Below are 26,717 nucleotides of genomic sequence, written 5' to 3' on the forward strand. Positions count from 1 at the left end.
GCTGTTGCTGGCATAGACCCAGGCCAAGAAGCCTATATTTGGCAGTTCGAAGAGTTTGAATCATGTGGAAGAGTTTGAATCATGTGATATCTCTTGGTCAACTCTACCAGGTAGCTCCATGTTTTACTTTCTGTCTTCTTGGGCCCTCCTTAGGCGCCAGATTGCCTTAATCAGGGCATCCTTCATTCATCGACATGCCATCTCCACCATATTCCACTGCTTGTCCCAACTCACTGACCGATTCTGTTTCGGACCAGTCTGGTGATAAGCTAATAAAGTCAGTATCTCTTGTCACTTTTGTGTCAATTCGGAAACCAACCTCGATTGTAAACTCGGCAGCTGCTATACCCGTGATCTCGGCCTGATCAAGGCTTGGAAGAACCTCGACGACATCCACGCCGACAATATTCAGTCCCTCCAACCCATCAATGATGATCTGAATGATCTCTCTTGGAGTCCATCCTCCAGAAGCCGGGCCAGCAGTGCCTGGGACAAATGCAGGGTCGAGACTGTCCACATCGAGGGACACGTAGACCGGCTTGTCGTGGGGTACCACGGCGCGAATTTTGTCAATGACCCCCCATACGCCATCTCTCTTGAGCATTTCCCATGCCGGTATGGTGGTGAACCCCATCTCGGCATCCAGATCCATGTCCTTTTCAGAATCCAGACTGCTCCGGATTCCGGCATGGACATTCGTGGTTGTCAACAAGCCTTCCATGCCGGCCCAATAGTAGGGAGTGCCATCAGCAAATTCGGCCTGTTTGCTGCCGGCTTTGGCTCCTGCAAAGACCTTGGGCGACCACGTGTCGATGTGTGCATCAATGTGAATGGTGGACACTTTGCCGTAGACGGTGTTCAAAGCTCGCAGAATTGGCAAAGAAATACTGTGGTCCCCACCGATGGCGACAATTTGGGGATGGACTCGACCCGTCTTGCATCCAGTCGTCGTCAGCTATGATCAAACACCAGGATTGGCGGCTGACCAACCTTTGAAGACCTGATTCCCTTCTCTGCGGACTTGACCTCACGCCATAGCAGCCGCTTGTACCAATCTTCCATCTGGGCGAAGGCCAAGCCGTTGTCAAAGGGTGATATGGGAAGATCGCCGCAATCGACAATGGATATGTTCTGGACATAGGGGTTGATGGACTGGCGGTAGTTATACAGACCACTGGCAAGGGGTCAGTCTGGCTACCTAATAGTGCATGGAAGGGGCACCGACGCAAGAGTCGCCGCCCGAGAACCTTGACGGACGGCGTTGGGCCCAAACCGGGTGCCGGTGCGGAACGAGGTGGCCGTGTCAAATGGGAACCCCAAGACCAGAATGTCGTCAACCGGGCCACTTTCCATCAAGCATTGGACCTGGGGAAGTCTTGCAAATGTTGTGATGCCCGCAAAGGAGAAGGTGGCAGAAGGATCGAGGTCGTAATCATTGTCGTGTTTCGTTGAGCCAACTAGGCGGCTCTGGCGGTCCCCAACAGCAAGAGCAGCAGCAGCAGCCGGGGCAGCCCATGCCGCACTGGTGCAGAAGGACAGGAAACGCATAGTGAAGTCCAAGGAGTGGGAGTGAGGTACTGTTAGAAAAGGGAAAGAAAGGACGACACCAGCAGTACTTGTAGTCGGTGCAGAGTACAGTCCCGCCCTGTTAGGCTACACCTCCCGGATCAAATCCAGAGTTGTACTCTGTGCTGGACCGGTAGCCTTGTGGGCGAGATGGGCACGTCGGCAGCAGATCCAATGGAGCCTCCTGAGCCTAGCATATTCCTTCCCCTTTGGGCTAGACCCAATTTCGAGGCTCCAAGGCCACGGCGATGGCCAGTCAAGCATGCCAAGGGTAACAAGCATATCAAGCACAGAGTCATGGCGATGGGGGAGAGACGGGTTTAACGGATGGGAAGGTTCCAGCAATGTCGTTTCCATCTCCATCGCCGTCGTAAGCAACCGTCATCCTGGCCAAGGAGTAAACTCTTCCATCATTCTGTCACTCTTGGCTTCCCAAAGAAGCCCCCATCTGGAACCATATATCTGCATGCAGTAATATGACCATATGTGCTTGCTTCGTTCTCTCCTTCGGTTCTCTGAAAATTTGGAGGCATGGGTACCTAGGTACCTGTAGGTACCTATAGGTAAGGTAGTCAGATCAGGCAGATCAGGTCAAAACAGAGGTCGTAACCCGGTAATACACTAACCTATACAAGTAACTTAAGCGACGAAGTCTGGCCAGTGCTAACTTTTATAGGCAACCCGGGTGCCATTTAGTGACATCTAGTGGGTTTTAGTGAATCTGGGGAAGAGCTAGTGATGCTTGGCATGATATGCTGTCCTGCCAGTGCACTACTGTCCATCTTCACCGGGACTGCCGTGTAACATACCTTACCTACCTACAGTGCCTGTGATTCCTGCAGTGTCTCAGGTAGTCACCAATACAGGCATCAAGACAATCACCAACGCAGTCACTGATGCAGCCTACGTCATATGTGCGACACAATCTCTCTGCCAAGCACTGCACTCAGTCAGGGACATGGAGGGACACATAAATACTTTGTCCCGAGACTGTCCATCTTCTCTTGTTCACAGCATCGCACGACAACTTCATCTGTGGAAGACGTTCTTAGCTTCAATTTTTCAAGATGCCGACCCCGCCAGTGACCCCTGTCAGCTGCTTCGTTCCATCTACGCAGGAGAAAAGGAAGATAGTTCCTCTCAGCTCGTGGCAGATGCCGAAACACAGTTCTAGCTCTGACACCGCTTGTGAGCATCCAGAACTTGTCAAAATTGATTGCCGTTGTCCTGATACACCTCTTCTCACCCCCGGTGGCCTTGATGTCGAAGAGTATCGTGTTGGGGGACCATCCCTTCCCATGCTCCCCGTCTCTTTCCCACTCACTCCTAACGATGTCGAACAAGACTTCGAGGACAATCTTCGAAAGCCACTAAACCACCTGCTCCGACAACACCAGATGTCCTGCAAAATCAGCACAATCCAAAGTCATCGTCCACCCGCCGAGGAACACCACTATGTCTTGATTTACGCACGGTGGTCTCCCGGGTGCCAGGACACCTGGATCAAAATTGCCGACCTCGTCCTCCTCAAGCTCAAACAACTTGGCCGCAAATCGCTGAAGGTGCTTCTGACAGACAGACGCGGTCTGGTTTCCCCCTTCACTGATCCCATCGCGCCAGACGATTCCCTCCTTCCAGACTGGCCTACAATGGCTCACAAAATCCTCGATGCCGTCGCTCCCAATACCACCTGGCTGTCTCTTGACCTCCTATGGCGTTGGAAAGAATGGCCAAAGTACGATATATGGCGTGGATCATGGAAGGAAGAGAACTATGAATCAGAGCCCAAGAAAGTCAAGGTTGTCCTTGTCATTCAGTGGGAGAGTCAAGAGGCTTGGAACAGTGCCATCAGCAGGGTCGAAGCTGTCATTGCGAACAATCCCATTTACAAATCTAGGGGAGTCGAACTGGAACTAGTTCGAGGAGGGCTTTTTGGTCTTACTTTAATCAGAAAGCCGAGCTTTCAGCCTGCGCCTGTCACTCATTTGGAAGAATGGTGGAATGAAGTACCATATATGGGAGCGAGCATCGGTCCAGAGAGCGGGATAGGATCAGGATCATACGGCTGCACAATCACACTTGACGACCGTCCGTACGGGATCACCGCTTGCCACGTGGTACTTCCAACCTCCGATGATAGATATACCTACGCGGACCCGGAAGCTCAGCGACATATCGATCCTCGTCACATTCCTTTACTGGAAACTGGAGCTACGCTAGGCGATATCCCTGGACAACTCCCGGTAAGAATGCCATCAAAGCAAGACCTAGAAGACACCGAGCGATACTATCGCGACAAGATCGCAGAAGGAAAAGAACTTCTGGCGGGCAAGTTGGAATTCGTCCAGTCAATAGTAGAGGCTGGCATCGAAGACCAATGTTCTCGCAGGAATTTGGCAGAACTCAAAGAGTGCAAAGAGGAACTTCGCAAATATGAAGAACTGAAAGCCAAGGCCAGCGAAGGTTTGACCCAGACTGGAGGATTCAGTGCTCTTGGAGAGGCGACTGCATTTTCAGGATTCCGCAAAGATGACGAGTCAGGGATGATCCTGGATTGGGCATTGATACCGCTATCAGACTCTAAGGCGCCAAAAGAAAACAAGATGCCCAAATCGCTGGGCACAAAGGGGTTCCCCTCACCACCCAGATCTCGAAAGTTGACGGAGTTTGTAGATCCCAGACTTTACGAGCATGTCTACAAAAGAGGAAGATCATCCGGACTGACAGATGGATATATCAACAGTGCCAAATCAGTGCTACACGGCCTGTATACTAGGGTCTGGCCGAAAGAATACGACGACGAGAAGAAGAAGGTTACTCTGAGCCGACCATGGGCTGTGGGTATAGTACCTTCATTGTGGCTGCAGCCCACGGCGCAGTTCGTCTTTGGCATGCCTGGCGATTCAGGTGCGGCGATTTTCAACGAGAAAGGAGAAGTAAAAGGAATATTGGTGGCAGGCTGCCAAGGGGATACTAAAATGGTTTACATGATGCCAGTGTCAGAAATGATCAAGGACATCAAAGCCAAGACAGGGGCCACGAAGGTTGGGCTACCACAGGGAAAGAGACAGGATTGAAGGATGGCGACACGAACTGAACGATGGATGATTTTATGACCACAGAGATGAGAGCAGAAGAGCGATGCAGCAATGCAAAATTATTGTTTTGGATCCTGGCCTGCCAATAACGTAGACATCAAGTGCCTTGTCGCCCGGACACACAAACCCTACGCTTACATGATGCCACCAAGATGGAGAGCAAACCAACTTGGGTGTCGTGAGCCTGTCTGTGTGGCCAGGGCCAGAGCTACAGCTAGCTGCCCATGTAGATTTCCCACGGGCTCATTCAAGTGGCGTGGTCCAAGACGCCGACGAAATCTTCTTTGATTCATAACTAAGACATACCGGACGTGACAGAGCCCAACGTGATTAGTGTTACAAGTGAACGCCAGTGACACAGTACTCGTAGAAGGGCATATCCGCACTGAGGTACCGAACCCAAGACCTTAGGCCGTCCAAGCAGTTTTCCGCAACCCATCCCTCCAGGCACCAGATCAGATCGCCTTCCAGATCTTCAATGCAGATCATAACACAAACCATCCGCCAGATCTCATGCCGATCTCATGCCTTACTAGAACTTGTAGCAGCGGCAACGGCACTCACATCCTCGGCACGGGCGTCAAGAACGGCGAAACAGTGCTCTGGTGGTATGCCCGTGTGCCTTCTTCCAGAAAGGCTCCGACGTAGCAGCCAGACTCTACATTAGGGAGGCTTATGGGGGTTACCGGGAGCGGCTGAGGTTTGCTCTATAACTACGGGGTCATCGGATAAGGACGATAAAATCTCCAACTCTCGTACGACAATCCTCGTGTTTCACTGCCATGCTATGCAAGCAGTTGATTGATACAGTATCATAGTTAGACCGCCCTACCTGGTACCTGGTAGTCTGTGGCTATGACATGTGTCCTCCCCCTAGCTCTGTGCTACAAATACTACGTTGATGAGATCCGTGCGCGTTGACGTCGGATTACAATATCGAGGACTCCATGTCCTCAACGCGTGCAATCACCCCTTGAGCTCTGTAGCCTCCATCTCCTTGGTTGATATCTCGGTGCCATCCGCCGGTGCGTCGAGTATTTCGACGCCCTCATGGGTGTATTGCACATTGACACGAGGTCCCTTGAACCATTTCCTACCACTGATGGCATACCAGGACATTGCAATGAACATCACGCCTCCGTAAATGAGACAGGTCCAGTTCATGGTGAGCGCGTTGAGGTCCTTGCCTTTGACGGCCGGGAAACAGAGGGCTGGAACGATGAGGCACCACCATCCAAAGGCGATGATTCCCAGGGGCTTCGAGAACCGTCCCAAGTGCCACGGGCCTGTAGCGATAGTGGTCAGGTTGGCACAACTTCATCATCACCGGGACGTTGCTTACCTGGGCGAAATCTGTCGTTATTGAACAGTTTCAGGACCACCGGGGTCGTAAAGGCGGTGTATTGGGCAATTGCGCCGATGCTAAACACTGCACCGATAGCCACCGGACTTGCAAACGACAACAAGCCGAGCAAGGACGAGACGGTGAGCACACCCCAAGTTGCATAGACAGGAGTCCTGGTTTTGGGATGGATTTGGCTCCACCATCGCGACCCAATGATGGCACCGTCTCGAGAATAGGCAAATACGACCCGCGTTGCCGTGATGGTGCAACCCACGCCGACAAAGAACTGGGCAATGATGTTGAGAGAGAACATGGCCAGCCCGGCCCTCTTTCCCAGCACCTGCAGGCACAGACTCCCGAATGGCTGCCCGTACTGGCCCGCGACGACATCGTCGATGTCGACGACGGTGGCTGCAATCACAAGGACAACGGCCCAACCCAGCCACAGCCCAAATTGTGCCGTCATGACAATCGCTCGTGGTGAGGCAATGTTCGCGTTGCTGCATTCTTCCGAGAGATGGAACGGGGCATCGTAACCCGACATGGTCCAGATGGTGGTCAGGAAACCCATGATAGTAGCCCAGCCAATGGGCCACTCGGTCCCGTTCTGGAATTCAAGCCAAATCGTGTGACGGTCGTTGGTCTTGGGGTGGTTGATCGAGCCAGCAGGGAACCAGATGAAGAAAATGAAGGCCACCATCAAATTGATCAGGGTTCCGACCTTGTTGACCCAGCCGATGAACCACGTCGACTGCATGGTGATGAGGCCATTGATGATGAGCAACAACAGCAGAACCAAATATGTATGCCACGTCTCGGGGACATAATCTGGGTTGGAAATCATGCCGCAGGTGATCAGCATCGAGGCCAGCGCGTAGTTGACAGAGCAGGGTCCGGCCACAAAGCCGCAAAAGTTCGACCAACCCACAAACCATGAGGCCAGAGGGCCCCATCCTTCAGGCGCCAGAACTGCAGAAGCGTAGTAGAGACCGCCGGCCGTAGGCATGCTGGAGCACAATTCAGCCATGGTGAAGGCGGTGGACTGAATGCAGAGCGCGGCCACCAGCCATCCCCACACGGCACCACCGGTGCCCGAGTAACCCAAGCTGTAGCCGATGGTGGAAGCAATGGATGGAAGAAGGCCAAGGACGGAGAACGACACAGAAAAGGACTCCCAGATGGTGAAGTCTCTGGGACCGAATCAGTTCCATCTATGCACACGGCTTCTAGGACACACCTCTTGAACTCCTGTTTGTAACCGAGTGCGCCCAGGGTCAGTTCGTCCTTGGAGACGCCTTCTTGAAGAATGGCATGTTCACCGCGTCTGGACAAGATGGACGTGACACCAACAGTGTTTTCGTCAACCACCGTGATCGAGGCCTTTCGCTCCGCCGCCATGGTCGTCGAAGGTAGTAACAAAGTAAGGGTAGGTACTAGTAACGAGGTAAAGGTAGGTAGTTAGTCTGTCTCCAGACCCTGACACGCACGAGAATTCCAGGAAGCCTTATAACCCAATCCTCATCCTCCATCCTCTGTTGCCGTCGCACCGCGACCCGATAAGGTCACGATTCGCGGTACAGTAGCGAAGACCCCGGCTCCCCTAGATCAAGATTGGATTGGAGGTTAAGAAAGCACCCCTATCAACGGTAGCCATAGTGTAGTTTCTGCATAATGGTCATCTCTCAAAGTAGCAGGAGAGTTGAACCACAATATCTTGGCTCACGCTCTAAGACACCGAGGTACCGAATGATTGGTGAGAAGATCTGATAAGCGTTGTCGTCCTTATCAAAGCGTGAACCAGGGCACTATGCACTCGACGAGAGCACTGGTCGACCTCTGGTCAAACCCGACTCGCGATTCGTCAGCACCTTTTGGGCGAAGATACCGGGGGTTTGCCGTGATGTCGCTACGCCCTCTTAGCGATCTGGCAGCTCTGGGAAGATAGCAGCAACTCCACGTGGAGCTGGTCGTTCGACTGCCCTGAGGAATCGCCTGGCCCAAGTGTGTCTGACCTGCTATCGCTGAGTCCTTCTGCTATCTAGCCCATATCTTGGTAGCACATGTCCGATTCCCCAGCGAAAGATCGGAGGTTGTCTGAAGGTCTTGTTCACTTATCGAGAGCAGATTTCGGACATGAACGAATACAAACGCAGCACGGTTCCTGCGCGCCAAAGTCAAAGTCAGCTTCCCCTCTCCAATGGCATGGGTAGTTGAGATGTTTGAGAACCCTCTTGACACGAGAGGTGGATGAATGGGAAACTTACTCCGTGATGCCAGAGGCAGAATCCCATCGGCCACGGCCACGGACCTATCACCGTCGTCATGTGCAATAGCAGCCGAATCTGAGACAAGGGGCAGGGCAAGTCTGAAACAGCTGAGGGGCTGGACCATGGGTCTGCTGGAGAAAGCACACGGCGTGGCCATTGAACATTGTGTGCACTGGGCGCGTCACAGTGTCGTGACTGGAAGTGTTTTACATCGTGATTCAACCACCGTGTTCATGTCGATAGAATTGTGCAGATCAGATTGACTCCTCTGCTGAACTTGAGAACCTCACAACGTCGCTGATGACGGTTGGTGGTGGGTGGCTGGTGGCCTAAGGGCCTGAGGCCCGGGCGAGAGTGCCTGAGGCCCTTGGCCTTCGGTGCTCCGTAGTCCGGCGTACAGTGCCTAATCGATAAAAGCTGGACAGTGCCCTGGCAACGGGCGACACCCTAGGACCCCCGGCCAGACTCGAGGGAAGCCCACTAAAGCCCTTTTTCAGGCAAGCTCCGCCCTCCACCCCCTGCTTTTCCATGGGTCTGTCAAGCCAACCTTCTCCTTCTTTTCCAGCGCTAAGCAAGCCACGCCTGCAGTGCCTACTACGCTGCGTCTGCGTCAGTGTTTGGTGATCCCATCTCGGAGTCGCTGCGCCCAACAGGATTTCCTACTACTACTCCTTACTCTTTCCTAGGTTCGTTGAGGGCCAGATCTTCTTGCCGTAATAACCATCATCGTTTCTCCTCTTCGCCCAGACACACGACGTCTTCAACCCTGCCCTCACCCTCACAGTCTCCCTTGCGCACGATGCGATAACCATAACCTCTCGATACCGTCCTGCCCCTGGCTCCCACATTTCAGCCTGACCTTGTGAAACCAGATTCTCTTTGCGATTCGGCGACTCTTCTCATCCTGGCCTCTCAGTGCCACCCTCCAACGGACGAGTGTGGACAAAAACAACCGCTGCGGTCCTGTGCTGTGAAGATCACAACAACCCCCTTTGCGCTCATGGCAGTAACCTCATAGCCTGATCATTTGTTTCGCCGTCACGGCACATCCGTGATTATCTCAGCGACTACACCATGGACCAGGTTCATCCGCATATATGGACCGTTGCCCACACGCTGGTGGCTCGTAATGAGACCAACTCAACCTCCTCCAACTCGGCAGCTGAGCCCAGCCGCCCACCAGTCTTCAAGGCCATTGGCATCTCCCTCGCCGTGGCCTCGGGGATTTTCATTGGCACATCATTCGTTTTGAAGAAAACAGGGCTACTCAGGGCCAATGCAAAATACAACGAAGAGGCGGGTGAAGGGTATGGTTATCTGAAGAATTGGTGCTGGTGGTCAGGCATGACCCTTATGATCGTGGGAGAGATCTGCAATTTTGTCGCCTACGCCTTTGTCGATGCAATCCTAGTGACCCCACTAGGGGCTCTCAGTGTGGTGGTCACGACCATCCTGTCAGCCATCTTTCTCAAAGAACGGCTGAGTTTTGTGGGAAAGGTGGGCTGCTTCAATTGCATCGTGGGCAGCGTCGTGATTGTCCTCAATGCCCCGGAGCAGAGTTCCGTCGCCGATATACAGGAGATGCAACATTTTGTCATCGCCCCCGGCTTTCTCAGCTACGCCGGTGTCATCATCGCCGTGTGTGCATTCATAGCCCTCTGGGTTGGTCCTCGTTATGGCAAGAAGAGCATGTTGGTGTACCTGACAATCTGCAGCCTGATCGGCGGTCTCAGTGTGGTGGCCACTCAGGGCTTGGGAAGCGCGGTGGTTGCTCAGGCCAGCGGCAAACCTCAGTTCAACCAATGGTTTCTCTACGTGCTCTTGGTCTTTGTCGTGGCGACACTCCTGACCGAGATCGTCTATCTTAATGTGAGTAAGAATTCTCAACGCGGTCGACCTGGATACTGACTCCAGATCATAGAAAGCCTTGAACATTTTCAACGCCGCGTTGGTGACACCCACCTACTATGTCATTTTCACGAGTGCCACGATTGTCACCTCGGCAATCCTCTTTCGAGGATTCAAAGGCACCGCCGTCACCATTACCACCGTCATTATGGGCTTCCTGCAGATCTGCTCCGGAGTGGTGCTTCTGCAAATGTCCAAATCGGCCAAGGATGTCCCAGATGCAGCCGTCTTCAAAGGTGACCTGGACCAAGTTAGAGAAATTGCGGAAGTCGAGCAGCCCGAATCCGAACCCAAGGCCGATGCCCTCCGTGGCGCTGCCAGCCTGGTAAGGAGGTTCTCGGTTTCGCGGCAAAGGATGGAACAAGAAGAGGCTAGACGCCTACGAGAAGACAAGATGAAAGATCAGCTTGAACCGCTCGGTGAAAATGAAACCGTGGAATGGGACGGCCTTCGACGGAGGAAAACCGTCATTGGCCAGCCAGGCTCCCCTCTCCCGCGAAGGAAGACCGTTCACCCTCCTTTGGGCATGTCCCGTTTCCCGGACCCGGACGAAGGCGACAACGACCCGGGGCCGGGCTTCTTCGAAAACCTTCGCAATCGCGCGCAGTCCGTCATTCGCCACTCGAGCCCACAAGATGCAGAGAGCAGAGCAGACAACGCCCCGCGGAGCCCTCTATATCCGGTCGCGCTGACAGATATAAAGCTTCACCCGTCGCATGCAGAATCACCCATCAGTCCGTATGGTCCGGGAAGCCTCGAAGATGCCCAGGAACGGATATATGGGTTGCCCCCTGGCAAGCGGAAAGAAGAAGATAGTCAGGCAGGACTCTTAGCGGTCCGGCCTTCACCGAGATCGAAACCGCTCCCAGCAAAACCGTCGCCATCCCCGTCGTTGAGACCCCCTCACGAAGCCAAGCGGCAGTTTTCATTCACGAACTTGCTTCGTCCGGGTTCCCGCACCCCGGGTGGCGACCGTGAAGCCTCGCGCCCGGCGCTGCAGAGTCGAATCAGCAGTGCCAGCCACGAACAGAAACGAGCAAGGAAGAACGCAACAGAGGAGGAGAGATTAGGTCTAGTCAAGGGTGATTCCTACCTTGCATTGCTCCCTGAAATCTCCCACTCTCCTGAGCGTCCTCAGCAGCCCACGTCTCGTGCCCATCCTATTTCGCATTCACAGTCAAGCTCTTCCTCAAGCCTTGACGGCTACTATCGCGATCAATATCCTTCTCCTTCCCGACATTCTCTGTCGAATTCTGACGGGGATGATGGCTGGCAGATGACGGACGTGGAGATTGCGACGAGCCAGACGAGACCGAATTTACCAGATTCAACCCCGGCCGCCGTGAGAGCCAGCACACGGGGCAGACCAAGCCCACCGAGGACTTACCTCCCTCCGACCGTGCCGAATATGCCTCCGCAATACGCTCAGGAGAGACCGATCCCAGTTCCCGGTACGATGGTGGGAGGCGGGCCGACACAGGCCAGAGCCACACCAGCAGCGTCCGGCCTTTCCCAGACTTTGTTGACGAGTCAGAACTGGGGTACGGTCCAGAGTCAAGACAGTCCGCCCCAGGGACGTGGAGGTCATCACCGAGCCCAAGCTTCCGATGAGAGAGGTAGAGATCTGACTGAGGGCGAGGGAAGCTTGGCAGCGGGTTTAACAGAGCCCGCCGGTGATTACGAAGTGAGTCGGAGACGTTTCGAAGAGCAGAGTAAAAGAGAAAGGGAGGAACGGAGGTTGAGGGCCACAGGACGGCGTCAGAGCTGGAAACCTACGAGTCCTGGGGGCGGCGGCGACGGCACCTTTATTTGACATGTCGCCTTTTTCATGTTCATGAGTGTGATTGAATGCCTTATCTGAGCGTTTGTGTAAAATGACGACATGGCCACGACTTTGAATGTATGGACACGGACCCGTGGATTGATTGAGGTACCTATAGAAGACTACGAGGGGCCGATACAATGGCAATGGGCGAGGATTGACTGCCTAACCCGGTATACAAGCTAATAATAGAGAGGTGGTTGAACATTGAGAGAGAGACAAGTATTTGTAGAGAGCTCCGGACAGAGCGTCCAGAGTATAGTGACAACGTTAAGTAGTAGACACTTCTGTTCTTGAAGTTGGTGGCGTTAGGAGCGTGCCAGACGTGGGCTTTAGGGCCTTAAGGCTCTAGCTCCGCCGGATTTACAATCAACGGCGGAACTGACTTGTCAGTGCCATCGTACCTAGCGAGGAGGAGCCACAGTTCGGCCGACGTGGTATCCGAGGCTCCGCGCACCTCGAAGGAGCATGGACATTGGATACCGGCGTGCAAAGACCATGTATTCCCGTCCAGAGTATTCTCACGCCCCAGCCATTCGGGCATGAATCTTCAGTCTCTACCCGTCCGGATAGGAGCAAGAACAATCCTGAGCACCGTGGCCTGATCCAGCGACAGCCTGTTGTCGACCATGGCTGCTACACCGGGATCCGAAACCTCAAATGAGTCGGGCGACGAGGCTAGCAGCGCGCGCCAGTCGACCACGAAAACACCGTCGGTCAAGGACAAGGAGTGTCAGTACTGCCATCAACACTTCACCTCGTCCTCCCTCGGCCGGCACCTCGACCAGTTCATCTCCAAGAAGAAGCCGGACGGCATCCACGACGTCGACGAGATCCGAAGGGTGCGTGGGGGCATCACGCGCCGCACCGCTCGAGGCTCGCGGCGCGACAGGGACAAAGAGAAGGAACAAGATGAGACGGCGTCATCGCAGGCAACACCAGGGCCGGGCTCGGGGCCAGGGCCAGGGCCAAACCCAGTCACGCTCCCATCCTCTGCCATCGAGCCGTATCGCATGCCTCCCGGCGGATGGAATTATCGGTTGAACAGGCTGAATTGGCAGGCCACGGGCGTCATCACCGACCCGACGACGCTGGATTCCCCGGTCGCGGTGGCTCCTCCAACACCCGCGGTCGTGCCCAGTCCGTCAGGCACGAAGCGCAGCTTTTCCACCTATGCGCAGGACGCGAATCCCGCCGGCAACGGCGAGACGGCGCGGGCGCTCGAACTCGCGTTGCGAGAAGTGCTCGACTCTCTCCGAGCGGCCACCAAGCACGCCTCGCCGAAGCCGTCGCCGTTCAAGTTTGACATTTCTTCGCAGACATACCCATCGCTGTGCCTGAAGCTGCTCCCGGCACCCGCCACCCTGTTCCAGACCTCGCCCTTTTCCACCCCGCAGTCCATACCCATCTCGCCACCGGGGCCGGACCAGCTCCAGCCCTTGCGGCAAAAGCTCACGGCGACCATCGACTATTGGAAATGGCAGGCCTTGCGCCTCGCGCAGCCGACCACGTCGAACATCGCGGAGGAGGCCGACTTCCTGGCCCGGAGCGCGACGCAATGGACCGAGACGGCCCTCAATCACTTGGACGCAAGCTACCAGAATTGGATGGCGCACCCGCCCGAAATCCGCAGTCTACTATGGCAGGTCGAGTTGCTGCGGGCATACAACACCGAGCAGCAGACAGTGGCGGAGCTAGAGGAGAAGCTGGAGTCGGTTCAGCAGGAAGCAAATCAACTACAGCAACAGGTGGAATACTTGTCCCGCTGCCAGTGGCCGCGCGAGATGGCGCTCTGGCCTCCGGAGCGGAGGACCTTCGGCCATGCGATGCGCGAAGAACTGCGCTTGATCAACCTCAGCAAGGTCCCGTGGGCGGACGGGTCGGACGAGTTCGTGTCTCTGACCGAGAACGTGAACACCAGGGGGGACAAATGGGACTTTGACAAATTGGTCAACAAATGGCGCGCGCACATCAGGGAGGACAAGAACCGCCGGATGCCGCCGATTCACAACGCTGCAACCGACGGCGCTGCAAAGACGGCCGATCTCAAAAAATCCCAGAGTGATGCCACGGTCAACGGCCTGGCCAACGGGCAGTCGCCCATCACCGAGGACAGGCCGAGGTCTATGAGGAATCAAAAGAGCGCCAATATTAGCATCGTGTCGGATTTTTGAGATTGAGATTAAATGATATTATATATTCCAAAGACCAGTGACAGTGCTCTGGGATGTCAATCCAACATGGAAATGTTATGTGTTCTCGTCTCGTCATGTTCTCTATTAAAATTTCCTGCGCATACTAACAAGATCCATGTCCATTCCCCGTGTCCAGTGTACGGATATATGTAGATATCCGGCCCGTAAAGAACGCCCAACCATTTATTTGTTCGTTACATCATGTCATGCTCAAAACCAAGTGTCTCGCTCATCTTCCAAACGCAGCAATCCCGAGACAGACCGTTGATCGGGCTCGTCGACGGGTGGCACGGTGTCTTTCTCATCCAGTTGAAATCTCACCGTGCGTGTTACTCTTCTTCTTCGTCCAGCTCCTTCTCCCTCTTCGCAAACAGGCTGACCCTGTTCTGGACCGCATAGATGGCGTATCCCACCAAGGCCAGGATGACAAACAGCAAGATCACGATGAGGGCTATGACATAGTTTCGTTGCATGATTCAGGTTCGGGTTCGGATCAAAGTCCGAGGTCGGGGAGGTGTGGTCGGACAACGGCGGTAAGGACTTGGTTCGAGTGTGACTGACCCGGCGCGACGGTGGCGGGGTGGCTGCAAATGTCTGCAGAGACGTTGGCGCGCTCCGAGTGCGTTGGTGTGTGAAGGGACTCAGGACCCGGAAGCGAATGGGAGGAGGTGGGCTCAGACGAGGCCCGCAAAGCAGAGACGAACTGTCGGGGAGCTCTCGAATGGGTGCAGGATGCGATCGGTAGTTTCGAGGAGACAACAGTGTCCGTGGAGATGGGGGAGGGGAGAGGTCCAAAACAAATGCAGCACTCTGGAGGGTCGGTGGATCAATTTTGATGGATGTTCAAGACACTGGAGCGTGGGTTTTCAGTCAAGGTCAAGGTGAGCCGTGAGCGTGCGCCGTTGAATTCCAACGATTGCTGGCGGTGGAGGGATGGGATTCGAAAGTAACGATGCACTGACGTTAGTGTGTGAAGATTGGAATGTCTGTAGAGAAGGAATGCATTAGCAGGAACGAGCTCGATCAGCAGTACATGTAGGATGCGCAAATTGGAGGCCCAGCCTCACGCAAACAGCTCTTGGTCATCGTGGCTGGTTGTGAGAAGGTTGGGCCGCCATGTAGTGTGATGGTGAGACAAGAACGGGCTGGGAAGACCAGTTGCAGCTTCAAGCGAGCGAGGCTGGGCGAGGCTGGAGGCTGGAAGCCTTGGCGGGCTCCTGTCTGACAGGCAAGTTTAAGCCACGTTTCAGCCTTGGGTGGTCTCCGTATCCGTAGTTGCCCCCCTCAAGTTACTGGCACCCCTTGTCATCTGGCCCCGGTGAACAGGGAACAAACAGCTGGCTGGACATATCCCCTTTCTAGTCGACAAGATGGTAGCAAGCAGAGTACCCGCCGTGGTAGAGGTTGGAAAGAGCACGCTGGTCATATGACGGCGGTCAGACAGCCTAATTTTTTCAGCCTCCGTCCTGGCCGTTGCAGCGAATGGGATAGAGTTGATGCCACACTAGTCCTCTTGCGGAGTAGCATCCGGCTGCGGCGAATCAGACCTTCATGAGACTCAAACTCCACGCTTCTTCAACCTCATTTCTCAAACACCTGGATTGCATCAATCAGTTCGACGAAAGCGAATGTTCGAACGGTCTCCATGAAATCAATACTTTCACTCTTTCGTCTGCTGTGTCTCTAACGTGTCAGAGACAACTGATTAGCCATGGCTTCTACTTCAGGTTGGTCTAGGTCTCTTTGTCCTGCAGCGCCTTTTGTTGTCTCCATTAGAGCAACAAAGCAAACGGCAAGCCGCATCTGTTCCCATCCAAACCTATTTCCGTCGTGATGACAATAGAATGGCATTTCGTGTACGGATATGATGAATCCCCTTCCACTTTTGTGGTCAAAATCTCCCCGTGGAAGGTTTGTGGTGGCATCAGAAAGAACACTCCGCTCCCTTCACCCGAGTTAGCCAGATTAAACAATGCAATCAGCAGATCAAGGACGAGCTGGTCTTGTGCAAAGGCTTGATACGTCCTATACCAGCTTTCGGTCTACTGGGGGCCTGCGATCGCCGCGCACGCCGACATATCTCCCCCAGTCTCCATCAACCAGAGGGCTTGCGCCGTTCGACCACGCCGAGTTTCTTGACCGGTCGGCGTCAAGATGCGCCAGAAGATTCGATCCCCCGCCACCACCAAATCTGCCGACACCTTTCTTCTGGACCTGCCATTTATGTCATTCACGATATATCCTCGGCGTGACCCGGCGCTGCCTGGTGGATGGACATTACTACTGCTCCGGCGAAACAGATCGACCAAGTCTGAGGAAAAGGAAGAAGCGCAGGAGCTGTACCAGCGAATTCGACTATGAGGGGTGGAAAGAATGGGGCGAATGGCGTCGCAACGTCCTGCAGACAATGGAGAACCCGAGACTCTTGAAGGGCTGCGACTATTGCGACTATCCCAGTCAGTGCCGGTCTCTCGCCGACATCCAGACCTTGACTGAGCTGGCGATGTCGACATCAAACACCACGCCGCGAGCAACAGGGGCCATCGAGGGCGAAACCCCCAACTCCTCTTCGACAGAGACGGGTGGCCCAGAACAGAGCGTGGATCCTCTCATATCTTCCGCTGGCACTCCAGCAAAAGAGAGGTCGGGGAAGCCGTCCAACGCCCACCCAAAACAGCCGGAAAAGAACAAGACTGCAAAATGTTCGAAACAAGCCGTTGTTGCAAGGAAAGACCGTCACGTGGTGTTGATTCCGTCCCTCCAAGAGGAGATGGCCAAGGAAGCCATGAAATTACGGGAACTTATTGATATGGACGTCTGGGGCGACTTAGAGGGAAAAGATGTAGATGGCGATATTAGAATGATAGCTTAGATTTTCTCTCTCGCTCTCGCTCTCCCCCACTGGTGAGGCTATTTTCCCAGCAGTCCGCCGACATATTCCGCGATCGCGAGCATCTTCTCTTCGGTGAATTTTCTGCCCACGATCTGCAAACTGACATGGGCCCCGTCATAGATCTCGGCATCGTAGGCCTCGAATGTTTTCTTGTCGAGATCGCTGATCGGTACATATCCTTCGGCGTACTGGTCCAGGGATTTGTCTGCCGTCGTCACCGGCACCACCACGCTGGTATAGTCCAATCCATTTACCCAAAGGCTGTAACCGTAGTAATCATACTTTTCCGGTCGGGCTGCAGGATATGGAGCAAGTGCACAGATGACACCGTCGACGGGGCGGCCAGTCCCCGTCTCTTCCGCCGTACTGTTCCAGTAGTCCATGTACTCCTTCTGGATTTTGCGTTTGGCAATGTTGGTGGCGGCAATCTGCGATGCCGTGTACTCTTCTTTAGGTTTGTCGCCATAACTCGATTTGATCTGCAAAGAGATGGGCTCGCCAGACAAGGCAAAGGCTCCATGCACGTCTTTTCCACCGTCATAGATCCAGGTCTTGATCACAACATCCACAATCCGTCGGTGAGAGGGCGGTTTCCACTCGATGACCTTGTGTCCGGCCTTTTCCAGAGCTTCGGCGACCATGGCAATGGCGCGTTGGACAGGTGGCTGTGGATTGACGGTCCCATCAGTCTTCAAGACACCAAAGCTAAGCCGTCCCTTGGAAGATGTCGATTTGATAATCTCGTATATGGCCTGTTCTTCAGCATCACGCCAGGGCATGTCGACCACCAAAGGATCGTACAGCCATGGCTGCTGGGATAGCACCGACCTTGTGAGCAACCGCAAGGTTCTGGCACTGGTGGCGAGCGGGCCCACGACGGACAAGATGCTGTTTTGGCCATCCATACTGTTGGCCATGCCTTCGTAAGGCAGTCTTCCAGACGTTGGTCGGATGCCATATAATCCATTGAAGGCTGCTGGAATCCGTATCGAGCCTCCGATGTCAGTACCAAACCCTCCAGGCGATCCTTTCAACCCAATCAGTGCGCCCTCGCCGCCGGAGCTGCCACCGGCGGCCAAATAACGGTTTTTCGGATTCCAAGTGTACCCGATGATATTATTGACAGTCTCGCCGCTCATAAGGGTGTGAGGCACGCTGGTCTTGCAGTACAAGACAGCTCCCAGGTTTCTCAGCTCTCGGACCATTTCGCTTTCAAACGATGCACGGCGAGGGTCGTTGGGAACACCTTCAAAAGTGCCAATCCAGCCAACATACCCCATGGTGGTTTCCACGCCCCGGACATGGAACTGATCTTTCAACGAGACGGGAACACCATGAAGAGGGCCGATGGTCTTCTTATGTTGCGCGTAGTAGTCGTCCAAAGCCTGGGCAGACAGAATGGCAGCCTCAAAAAAGATCTCATGGAGACAGTTGACCAATTGATGGGCGAGTGCAGCTCGATGGCAGAACGCCTTGGTGACCTCGACCGCAGACCATTTACCAGCTGCAATCTTGTCGGCAAGTCCCACCGCATCGGTCTCGGTGATCTCAACCTCTGGCTCGGTGAGGAATTGTTGGATGTACGACCCAGTAACATCCTTCTGCTCCTCACGGGAAGGTATGTCTTTCAGGCGCCATTCCGCCGGAATCAAGTTGAGGACGGCGTCCCTCTTTGCTTTCGCGCGGCTTTCCCAGTCGGCGGCCATCGTGTATCCTGAATACAGGCGATGAAGATGCTTAATCCAAGTAGAGGTTATAACGCTTCCAAGCAGCGTCTCTCAGAAGGAGGAATGATGAATGAATGCTGGGGGGGTGGATGGGGGATCGGGGTCTTGTCCTCTGAAGATATAGGGTGTTTGGGACGCACATCTCCATGTGATGATACAGCACACGCCTCTCCTTGACCTGCCTCTTTGGGCACCATTCAGAATTCTAGACGAAGAATTCTGGGGAATTCTGTGGGTACTTTGCCAAGTGGCACGTCTCTCCTCTCACGCCTATACAGAGTGCGCATGCTTTCGTCCTTCTGGTGCTTCTGGTGATTCTGATTATTCAGCAAAGGCCCAAGGCCCAAGGCCTTTCAAGCAGCGCTCATCTGCCGCACATTGAGGTTGATTCGCTTGTTGGCCATCCATCCGTGCCAACCTCGGTACTGTCTTCCACGGGGGATGTCAGGCCAATCTCGCAACCAAGCGGGACAAGTGTCTTGAGTGACTTTGGGAACTGCATGCCAGGCGTATCTTGATTTGCCCGACATTAAAATGGCGTCTCCAGATCGTAGTCTCAATGAGGCCAACTGACTGCCGTCGTCGTTGCCAGCAATGAAAACCGCATCACAACCAATACTGATGCTAATGAGGCTTTGGTCGCACTCTTCGCTCACATCTCGATGCACGCTCAGCGTGTCACCAGGTTTGTAGAGGTTGACAATGGCGGCCTGTGCGTTGATCTCGGGGAACAGCCCCTTCAGTAGGGCGGCTATATCTGGTGGAAAGGCTGGAGGGACCTCCTTGGGATAGGCTTTGTTGGTCCAGTCATACTGGCCGCCCAGTGTCATCCACCGCAGTTTGGTCTCGAGCATTTGAGTGTAGTCAATGGGTTTATGCATTGCAGGGTCTTTCGGCGGAAGAATAGAGCGTTGTTCCCCGCTGAAGAAAGAGCTAGTCGACTCATCTTGATCTCCGACGCTGGCGCTTGGTTTCGGATAGCAGACGTCGTAGTGGAGGTGGAGATTGGTATGGTGCCTGGGATCGGAGAGGTCACGATGTAGCAGTTTGTCTAACAATGATATCTGAACAAGGGGGCTGAGGAGAGAAGGGAACACATAGAGACCTAGACAGGTTAGAGGTGCCCTGGTATCTAGACTTCGAGCGCATACCAGGCAATGCTTTGACCTCGAAAGGGTCTCCAGGTGTCGAGCAGATGCTGGACAGTCCGGCGAGCTCGTCTCTGTCCACATAGGTGGCAAACACTTGCTCTAGTTCTCGTATGGTTCCGCGCCTGGGGACCTCTCGGTCCGAGAGGAGCGTTACCCTGCTCGCATCTGGCTCACAAGTGTCGATTATTTCAGGGTGCTGATCCAACGAGGCCGCAGAACACTTTCGCCAGGCCTTGAAAAGACCCTTGACGGAGTCTGGCGGCTTTGCATAGGCATCATGCATATCCCAAGAAGGTCTCTTGTGGTGGCCTTGTGGACGTCGAGGAAATGGTGTTGCTGTATGCTTGTTTGGTGGTTAGAATTAATTGAAATTATATTCAATAGTCGACTGTTGAACTTCCAGGCTCGACTCGCTGGCGGTTATGGACATTGGTAGGAAACCACACTGTACACCCCCGGCACTTATCAGCCATGAATGGATGGAGCTCACTCAACAGCGTGAACACAACCCACGGTACAAATTGTAAGGTCGTCGAGGTTCTGCTCGGCTGACATGGGCGTGTTTGAAATGACAGGATTTGCGCACAGATGCGCATGGCACGACCTCGAACTGCCCGGAATTCGACTTCTCTCACCGACCCATTCAATCCTCCAGGAGGCGTCTGTGATGGACGCATGAATATCCTTATGTCGGGATGTTAGTCAAAGACACCACTGTCGCCTGTGGCACCGTGGCCATCGCCTGCGTGAATCCGCGCAAGATATGGCTACGACTCCAACTCCAACGGAACACCACCAAGTGAACCCTCGAGCCAGTCTCCGGCACTCCTCCTACATCGATCCCTCCAGCGGCGCGAAATTGAACAAGACTTTTACTCTACACAGCTTCGATGCAAGCAACAATGGTCAAGGGCCCGTCGGTGTTGACGAGGTGTCGCCGCTCCTGGGGCGAGAGCGAGCATCCGAGGACCATGGCCGTCTGCCGGCACGGCGGAGGCTCATACTCAAGAGCAAGGGCTACATGAACCAGGCCCGACTCTTCGTCGTATCAGACACTGGCAAGGGAATTTTCAAATGCGCTGTGGCATATCTCCTGGGTAGTTTGGCCACTTTCGTGCCGCCGTTAAGTCAGTTGTTTGGTCGACAGAATTCTAAGCACATGGTCGCCACAATCACCGTCTACTTTCATCCGGCCAGGTCGCTTGGGAGTATGCTGGACGCTCTACTGCTCGCTGCAACAGCATTCCTGTACACTGCTGTGATTTCTCTCTTGAGCATGAGCGTGACCGTCTTCTTCGCGAACACTGTCCATCTCATTGAAATTGGACATGCCATTGTCCTGATTGTATTCCTGGGAGGCGGCCTGGGCCTTGTCGGCTGGGTGAAGCTCAGGAAAAGCGATCCTTTGGTCAACATAGCATCTTCCCTTACCTCGTTAGGTACTATCACCGTACTCACCAAAGAGGGTGCCGTTCAAGCTGGAGACTATTCTTTGGCGTCAATCTCGCAGATCCTCAAGATGATTGTCGCAGGTGTCATAGCAACCATGCTTGTCTCGATCCTGGTCTTTCCCATCTTTGCAAGAAAGAAGTTGAGAAAAAGTCTGCTGGATGTGACCGACTCGCTTTCGGACATGCTGGCTGTGATCACAAGCAGCTTTTTGTCTGGCGACGAGTCAGAGCTCGAGGATAGCACGTTGTCGAAAATCAGCGAATGGCACAAGAAAACATCTGCCTCTATTTCTCAAAGCTTGAAGGAAGCAAAATACGAACACTACCTCCTGGGTACCGAACGGCAATCTTTGATCGAAGCCAGACTGGCACAATGCATCGAAAGGATTTCGCAGAGCATTGGTGGTCTGCGAAGCGCGGCAGCGATGCAATTCGTCGTCACAAAAGAACCTCCTTTCGGCTCCGCCATGCGCTCTGATGCTCTCATGACTGCCAACCCCTTCTGGGCGGGTTCGCTTGGGAACTCGAAGATGAGTGTTGATGATAGGGATCTGCTCAGCTACTTTGATCCGCCATCTCCTCGTCAGACGCCCGCCAACGGAAAGTCTGAACAGTCGCAAAATGAGCCACCTTTTCGGACCCCTGCACAGATTTTTGAACTGTTCATCGAGAACTTGGGTCCGTCCATGAGATCTCTTGCCTTCACTCTCAAAGAGATCCTGGACCACTTTCCATTCGACGCGTCCAACAATTTTGTGGTCGCCACAACTCCGAAATTCAAACTCAGCCTCGAGCGTGCTTTGGAGTTGTATAAGGAGACTCGCAAACAGGCTCTAGCCGTCGTGTATACCCAGAAGGATATGGACCGTTCGCGGCCGCTACCTGTGCAGGCCGATTGGGAGGATGCTGCAGCTTGCTGTGGGCATTTCTCATTTTCTTTGGTAGAGGTGGCTGAATCCATCAAAGAGTACTTGATCATACTGGATGAGCTGGAGCTCGAGGCCGGTGAGCGACCTTGTGGCAGAACGTGGAATTGGTTGAAATTCTGGCGATCGGCCGAAAAACGCAGAGACCTCGACAGTCTGGATCCTGAATTTGCCGAAATCATGAAGAGAACTCACCAACTGGGGCTTGAATTCCTCGACCGTCCTCTAAAGGTCTCTCACAAGCTTGACTCGCACTCTGGCCCGGCTCAGAATCGGGTCAAACAATGGTTTTTTGGCAAGGTCGACCACGGGGCATCCTTCCTCCGGCGCGATGACATCAAATTTGCTATCAAGGTCGGGCTCGGTGCTATGCTGTACGCCCTTCCAAGCTTCCTCCCCTCTACTCGGCCAGTCTACTCCCACTGGCGGGGAGAGTGGGGTCTCCTGTCCTATATGCTTGTGTGCAGTATGACAATCGGCGCATCCAACACCACAGGCTACTCTCGCGTGCTGGGGACTTGTTTAGGGGCCGGCCTCGCAATACTGGCCTGGCAGGTATCGAACGAGAATCCTTGGGTGCTGGGCTTTTTCGGGTTTTGCATGGCATACTGGACGGCCTACATCATCATTGGTAAAGGCAAGGGTCCCAAGGGCCGATTCATTATATTGACCTACAATCTCGTCGCCCTTTATGCTTACAGTCTTGCCAGCCTTGATGACGACGATGATGGCGACGAAGAAGACTCCGGGAGAAACCCATTGATTTTCACCATAGCCTGGCATAGGGTTGTCGCAGTGATCTCGGGTTGCATCTGGGGCTTGATCATTACGCGCGTCATCTGGCCGATCTCCGCGCGACAAAAACTGAAGGAGGGCCTTTCACTGTTATGGTTGCGGATGGGAATGATCTGGAAGAGAGACCCCTTGGCCACTTTGACCGACGGCGTCCATCCAGATAGATACATGAACCTCCGGGAAGAGTTATACCTGCAAAGGTTCCTGGCCAAACTCCAGGGTCTAGCCGAGGCCTCGAAGAGTGAGTTCGACTTCAGACGACCATTCCCCCATGCCACCTACGCTCGGATCCTCAAGACTACCGAGCAAATGTTGGGAGCTTTCCATGCTATGAATGAGATGATTCTGAAAGATCTCAATGTGTCGTCAGGGGAAGAAGCTCTGCTCAAGGCGACAGTTGACGAGCGAGCACAGCTTTGCGGCCGTATCAGTCACTTGTTCAGCGTCCTCGCCAGCTCAATGAAGCTTGAGTATTCCATTCCAAGTGATGCTCTACCCAACATTGACCATACGAGAGACAGACTGCTGGCCAAAACCTTCGCTTACCGGGCAAGTGATACGCAGAAACAAAACACTACGGATGAAGACTATAGTCTGCTGTATACGTATGCATTGGTCACCGGGCAATTGAACCTTGGTATACAACAGGTACTGAACGATGTGGAAGCTCTCTTTGGCGTTCTCGACGAGGAAGCCCTTCGCCTTGGACTTTGACCGTCGTTGGGTTGAGCGGGCAGCGGGTCACATTAGTATTATAGAGTATCCTTTTATCCATATGCTCGAGGCAGATATTCTCACCGTTGCGGCGTGTATAGATGTGATTGTTTTCTCTCCCTTTACAGCTGTTTGTGGTCCCCGTCTTGCTGGGATATGCCCTGGCCAAAAGCTACCACTGCGTTGTACGGATAGTGTGTACTCCGTATACATGTGACTGCGCCTACTCGTACACGCTCCACGCTCCACGCTCCACGTCGAAATGGACGCGTCACCAGGCTGGGCGCCGGGCGCAGCCTCCTTAGCCGCAGCAGCCAATAAACGCCCATGACCACGCGACTTGGAGTCTCCTCCAGTGTCAAGGCTGCTTGGTGCTTGGTGGCTGTGTCTTGCGGACCGCCGGCCAGGTCAGCAAGGACGTTGCTTTGCACAGTGGTGAAGTGGTGGCCTGGTGATGCGTGTTGATATCAGTCCACAGACTCAATGTACTCCGTAATTGTTGCAGATCGCCTCTCTTTCATGATTCACCCCGTCCGTGTTGACCCAACAGGCGAATCTGCGTTAGACCCCTGAAGTATCGCTTTGAAGCAAAATGCTTGATGAGAATCTTCCCAGTGCGCAAATCTCTCTGTACAGACACATCATACTCCTGTGCTAACGATGCAGCCTTCCTCATCAAACCCTCCAAAGAGAAACCTAGACAGAACTCGACCTTTCTCTTCTCCCAGCATGGAGCCGAGTTCGAACCTGCCTACACCCTGCGACATCTTGACCCGGAACAGTATGCCTCAAAAAACCGATATGCCGCTGCGCTGTACGATGCCTTTACCCCCGACGTCCTGTACGCCGAGGTGTTGCTGATCCCGGAATGGACTCAACCAGCACCTTTGTCAGAACAGGCCCTAATCAATGGGGCCGTCCCTCCTCCCCCAGAGCCAGTCCTGCCCTCGGAGTTCACGATCCAGCTATACAACCCGGACCAGCAAATTACGGTGAGGCACAAGGCCGCGAGTTGGAACACGGCAGCATCATGGGAGTTCGAAATGCCTCAGCAGACATTTCGGACACCGTCGAGCTCGGCCTTGGATCGAGGACAGCACGACCCTGCCGCCTCCGAAATCACGCCTAAGATCGGATTCAAGTGGAAGAAAGACAGCAAGTTCTCGAAAGACCTGGCATGTTTCCTGTCGGGCAAGAGCACAGCCGTTGAAGGTAGCAAGACCAGAAACAAAGAACCAGACATTACTGTGTCAATATTCAAGGGCCTCAAGGAAATCACTCTTTACGAGCCGAACATGCAGAGGGTAGACATAGAGGATCTCAAGGGACTTGAGGTGGTACTATTGCTCGGGGCCGTTGTTATTCGTGACGTGTACTTTGGTTCGCTGAAAGAGACGTTCAATATTTCGTCGGCAGGAAAGAAACCAAGCTCAACGAGCCCGGTTCAACCCGCTGTCCCTCTGCGTCCAGATACGCTACCTCAGTCGATCTCGCCAAACAAGGTGGGAGGACTGGTTGTCCAGTCGGCTGGCCGTGATCCTCGCGTACCCCCTACTGATCCGAGAAGCCAATGGGAAATTGACGTCGAAACTGCTAGATTGCGGAGGCAAGCCGCCGAAGAGGAACGAGCGAGGCTCCGGCGTGAAGAGGAAGAGGAAAGGCTGACCAAGAGGCTTTTGGAGCAGGAGGAAAATGAACAGCGTCGACGGCGGCAAGCCGAGATCGAACAGGAGACAGCGCGCCTCCAGCAGCTGTATGGCCAAGAAGACATCTCTGCTCGCCCGAATTTGCCTCCTCGGGATCCTCGCCAGCTGAGACATCACTCCGAGTCGGGACAATCTGCGTACATTCAGTCTCAACAAGGCCAACACCCGCCCGCCCCTTATGCCAACACCTGGTCATCCGGGTATTCAGTCAACAGCCAAGCCACTGTTCCGTATATGTCAGGAGCAGCTTCTCAGTCGAGCTTTCTCGGCCCCTCCCCGATGCCACAACAAAATTTGAAACAGAAATCAAGCATTTTCAATTTCCGCCGTCGGAGTGATCATGCCAGTGATGCAAACAAGTTGCAAAGGAAGAGAAGTGCCGTCTTCTGATCCATGCGAGCTCCCTCTTTGGGACACATGGACTTTGCACGTGATGGTTCAATGGCCACGGTTGAGATTGTGTCAGCATTCAGATTCACGCCTTCAAGGTCTTCTGTGCACTTCCTCAACGCCCAGACACTACTCTAGCATCTGGCTTTGGGATAACATCACCTTCTCAAGTATGACTGCTACAATGGGGAAGCGGACTATTTTCACTGGTGGCTCTGAAAGGCAGGACGACTTTGCATCCCATATTTACTGGGCAAGGATAACATATTCTCAATTTGGACTTGGTGGACTTTCCCGAGAACCGCCTTGGGGATGGCAAGGATGTCTTTACACTAAATGTGACCTGACGGGTGGTGCGCAGACATTCAACGCCTTGCCATCGCTCCTCTCTAGGATGAGTATGCTCTGCCAAAGCATCCCGGGCCACCCGATCCTGTGATCCATTTTGCAGAATATGCGCGGAACATGATTGTTGCCGACAGCGAGACGTTTCATCGACGCACGCGATCTGGGACAGATGTGCGATTTATCTGTTGCAAAGGACGGGCTGGGATTTCAGGTGTTCAATGCGACGAACGACACGATCACAAGCTTAATTCGCAGGGAGGCGTTCTTGAAGAAAACATGCCCTGACGCTCCTCCTATCACGCGAAAGATAGGAGAGTGGGAGACGCCTTTGGGATACGAAGATACATGTATACACGATTGACGAAAAACCACACCCACAAAGAGCGAAGCTGCCTTAGCCAGAATACCAGCGCTT

The 26,717-nt window shown here is 53.9% G+C and overlaps 12 protein-coding genes across 12 annotated transcripts; 7 read left to right on the top strand and 5 right to left on the bottom strand.

The window, feature by feature from the left end:
* Positions 1–230: 230 nt before the first annotated feature.
* On the bottom strand, positions 231–1,548 carry A1O3_03271 (agmatinase; the record flags this gene model as incomplete). Its single annotated transcript, XM_007733409.1, has 4 exons — positions 231–269; positions 320–934; positions 991–1,174; positions 1,226–1,548. 4 exons carry the CDS (start codon positions 1,546–1,548, stop codon positions 231–233), a joined length of 1,161 nt encoding a protein of 386 aa, XP_007731599.1.
* A 1,316-nt stretch (positions 1,549–2,864) lies between these two features.
* A1O3_03272 (uncharacterized protein) lies at positions 2,865–4,643 on the top strand (the record flags this gene model as incomplete). The annotated part of the gene is made up of 1 exon (XM_007733410.1): positions 2,865–4,643. One exon carries the CDS (start codon positions 2,865–2,867, stop codon positions 4,641–4,643), a length of 1,779 nt encoding a protein of 592 aa, XP_007731600.1.
* Positions 4,644–5,630: 987 nt separating this feature from the next.
* On the bottom strand, positions 5,631–7,407 carry A1O3_03273 (uncharacterized protein; the record flags this gene model as incomplete). The annotated part of the gene is made up of 3 exons (XM_007733411.1): positions 5,631–5,950; positions 6,007–7,197; positions 7,245–7,407. 3 exons carry the CDS (start codon positions 7,405–7,407, stop codon positions 5,631–5,633), a joined length of 1,674 nt encoding a protein of 557 aa, XP_007731601.1.
* A 1,943-nt stretch (positions 7,408–9,350) lies between these two features.
* Positions 9,351–11,997, top strand: A1O3_03274 (uncharacterized protein; the record flags this gene model as incomplete). The annotated part of the gene is made up of 2 exons (XM_007733412.1): positions 9,351–10,145; positions 10,198–11,997. The coding sequence occupies 2 exons, from the start codon at positions 9,351–9,353 to the stop codon at positions 11,995–11,997; spliced, it is 2,595 nt and encodes an 864-aa protein (XP_007731602.1).
* A 638-nt stretch (positions 11,998–12,635) lies between these two features.
* A1O3_03275 (uncharacterized protein) lies at positions 12,636–14,180 on the top strand (the record flags this gene model as incomplete). The annotated part of the gene is made up of 1 exon (XM_007733413.1): positions 12,636–14,180. One exon carries the CDS (start codon positions 12,636–12,638, stop codon positions 14,178–14,180), a length of 1,545 nt encoding a protein of 514 aa, XP_007731603.1.
* Positions 14,181–14,411: 231 nt separating this feature from the next.
* A1O3_03276 (uncharacterized protein) lies at positions 14,412–15,041 on the bottom strand (the record flags this gene model as incomplete). Its single annotated transcript, XM_007733414.1, has 1 exon — positions 14,412–15,041. A coding segment is annotated over one exon (630 nt), but the record flags the coding sequence as incomplete, so codon positions are not given.
* Positions 15,042–16,355: 1,314 nt separating this feature from the next.
* On the top strand, positions 16,356–17,073 carry A1O3_03277 (uncharacterized protein; the record flags this gene model as incomplete). Its single annotated transcript, XM_007733415.1, has 2 exons — positions 16,356–16,467; positions 16,502–17,073. The coding sequence occupies 2 exons, from the start codon at positions 16,356–16,358 to the stop codon at positions 17,071–17,073; spliced, it is 684 nt and encodes a 227-aa protein (XP_007731605.1).
* Positions 17,074–17,111: 38 nt separating this feature from the next.
* Positions 17,112–18,800, bottom strand: A1O3_03278 (uncharacterized protein; the record flags this gene model as incomplete). The annotated part of the gene is made up of 1 exon (XM_007733416.1): positions 17,112–18,800. The coding sequence occupies one exon, from the start codon at positions 18,798–18,800 to the stop codon at positions 17,112–17,114; it is 1,689 nt and encodes a 562-aa protein (XP_007731606.1).
* Positions 18,801–19,174: 374 nt separating this feature from the next.
* Positions 19,175–20,255, bottom strand: A1O3_03279 (uncharacterized protein; the record flags this gene model as incomplete). Its single annotated transcript, XM_007733417.1, has 2 exons — positions 19,175–19,926; positions 19,973–20,255. 2 exons carry the CDS (start codon positions 20,253–20,255, stop codon positions 19,175–19,177), a joined length of 1,035 nt encoding a protein of 344 aa, XP_007731607.1.
* Positions 20,256–20,735: 480 nt separating this feature from the next.
* On the top strand, positions 20,736–23,858 carry A1O3_03280 (uncharacterized protein; the record flags this gene model as incomplete). Its single annotated transcript, XM_007733418.1, has 1 exon — positions 20,736–23,858. The coding sequence occupies one exon, from the start codon at positions 20,736–20,738 to the stop codon at positions 23,856–23,858; it is 3,123 nt and encodes a 1,040-aa protein (XP_007731608.1).
* A 592-nt stretch (positions 23,859–24,450) lies between these two features.
* A1O3_03281 (uncharacterized protein) lies at positions 24,451–25,954 on the top strand (the record flags this gene model as incomplete). The annotated part of the gene is made up of 2 exons (XM_007733419.1): positions 24,451–24,472; positions 24,525–25,954. 2 exons carry the CDS (start codon positions 24,451–24,453, stop codon positions 25,952–25,954), a joined length of 1,452 nt encoding a protein of 483 aa, XP_007731609.1.
* A 172-nt stretch (positions 25,955–26,126) lies between these two features.
* A1O3_03282 (uncharacterized protein) lies at positions 26,127–26,494 on the top strand (the record flags this gene model as incomplete). The annotated part of the gene is made up of 1 exon (XM_007733420.1): positions 26,127–26,494. The coding sequence occupies one exon, from the start codon at positions 26,127–26,129 to the stop codon at positions 26,391–26,393; it is 267 nt and encodes an 88-aa protein (XP_007731610.1). The 3' UTR covers positions 26,394–26,494.
* Positions 26,495–26,717: the final 223 nt, after the last annotated feature.

This window comes from Capronia epimyces (assembly GCF_000585565.1).
Source record: "Capronia epimyces CBS 606.96 chromosome Unknown aczIQ-supercont1.3, whole genome shotgun sequence".
Classification (NCBI taxonomy): Eukaryota; Fungi; Ascomycota; class Eurotiomycetes; order Chaetothyriales; family Herpotrichiellaceae; genus Capronia; species Capronia epimyces.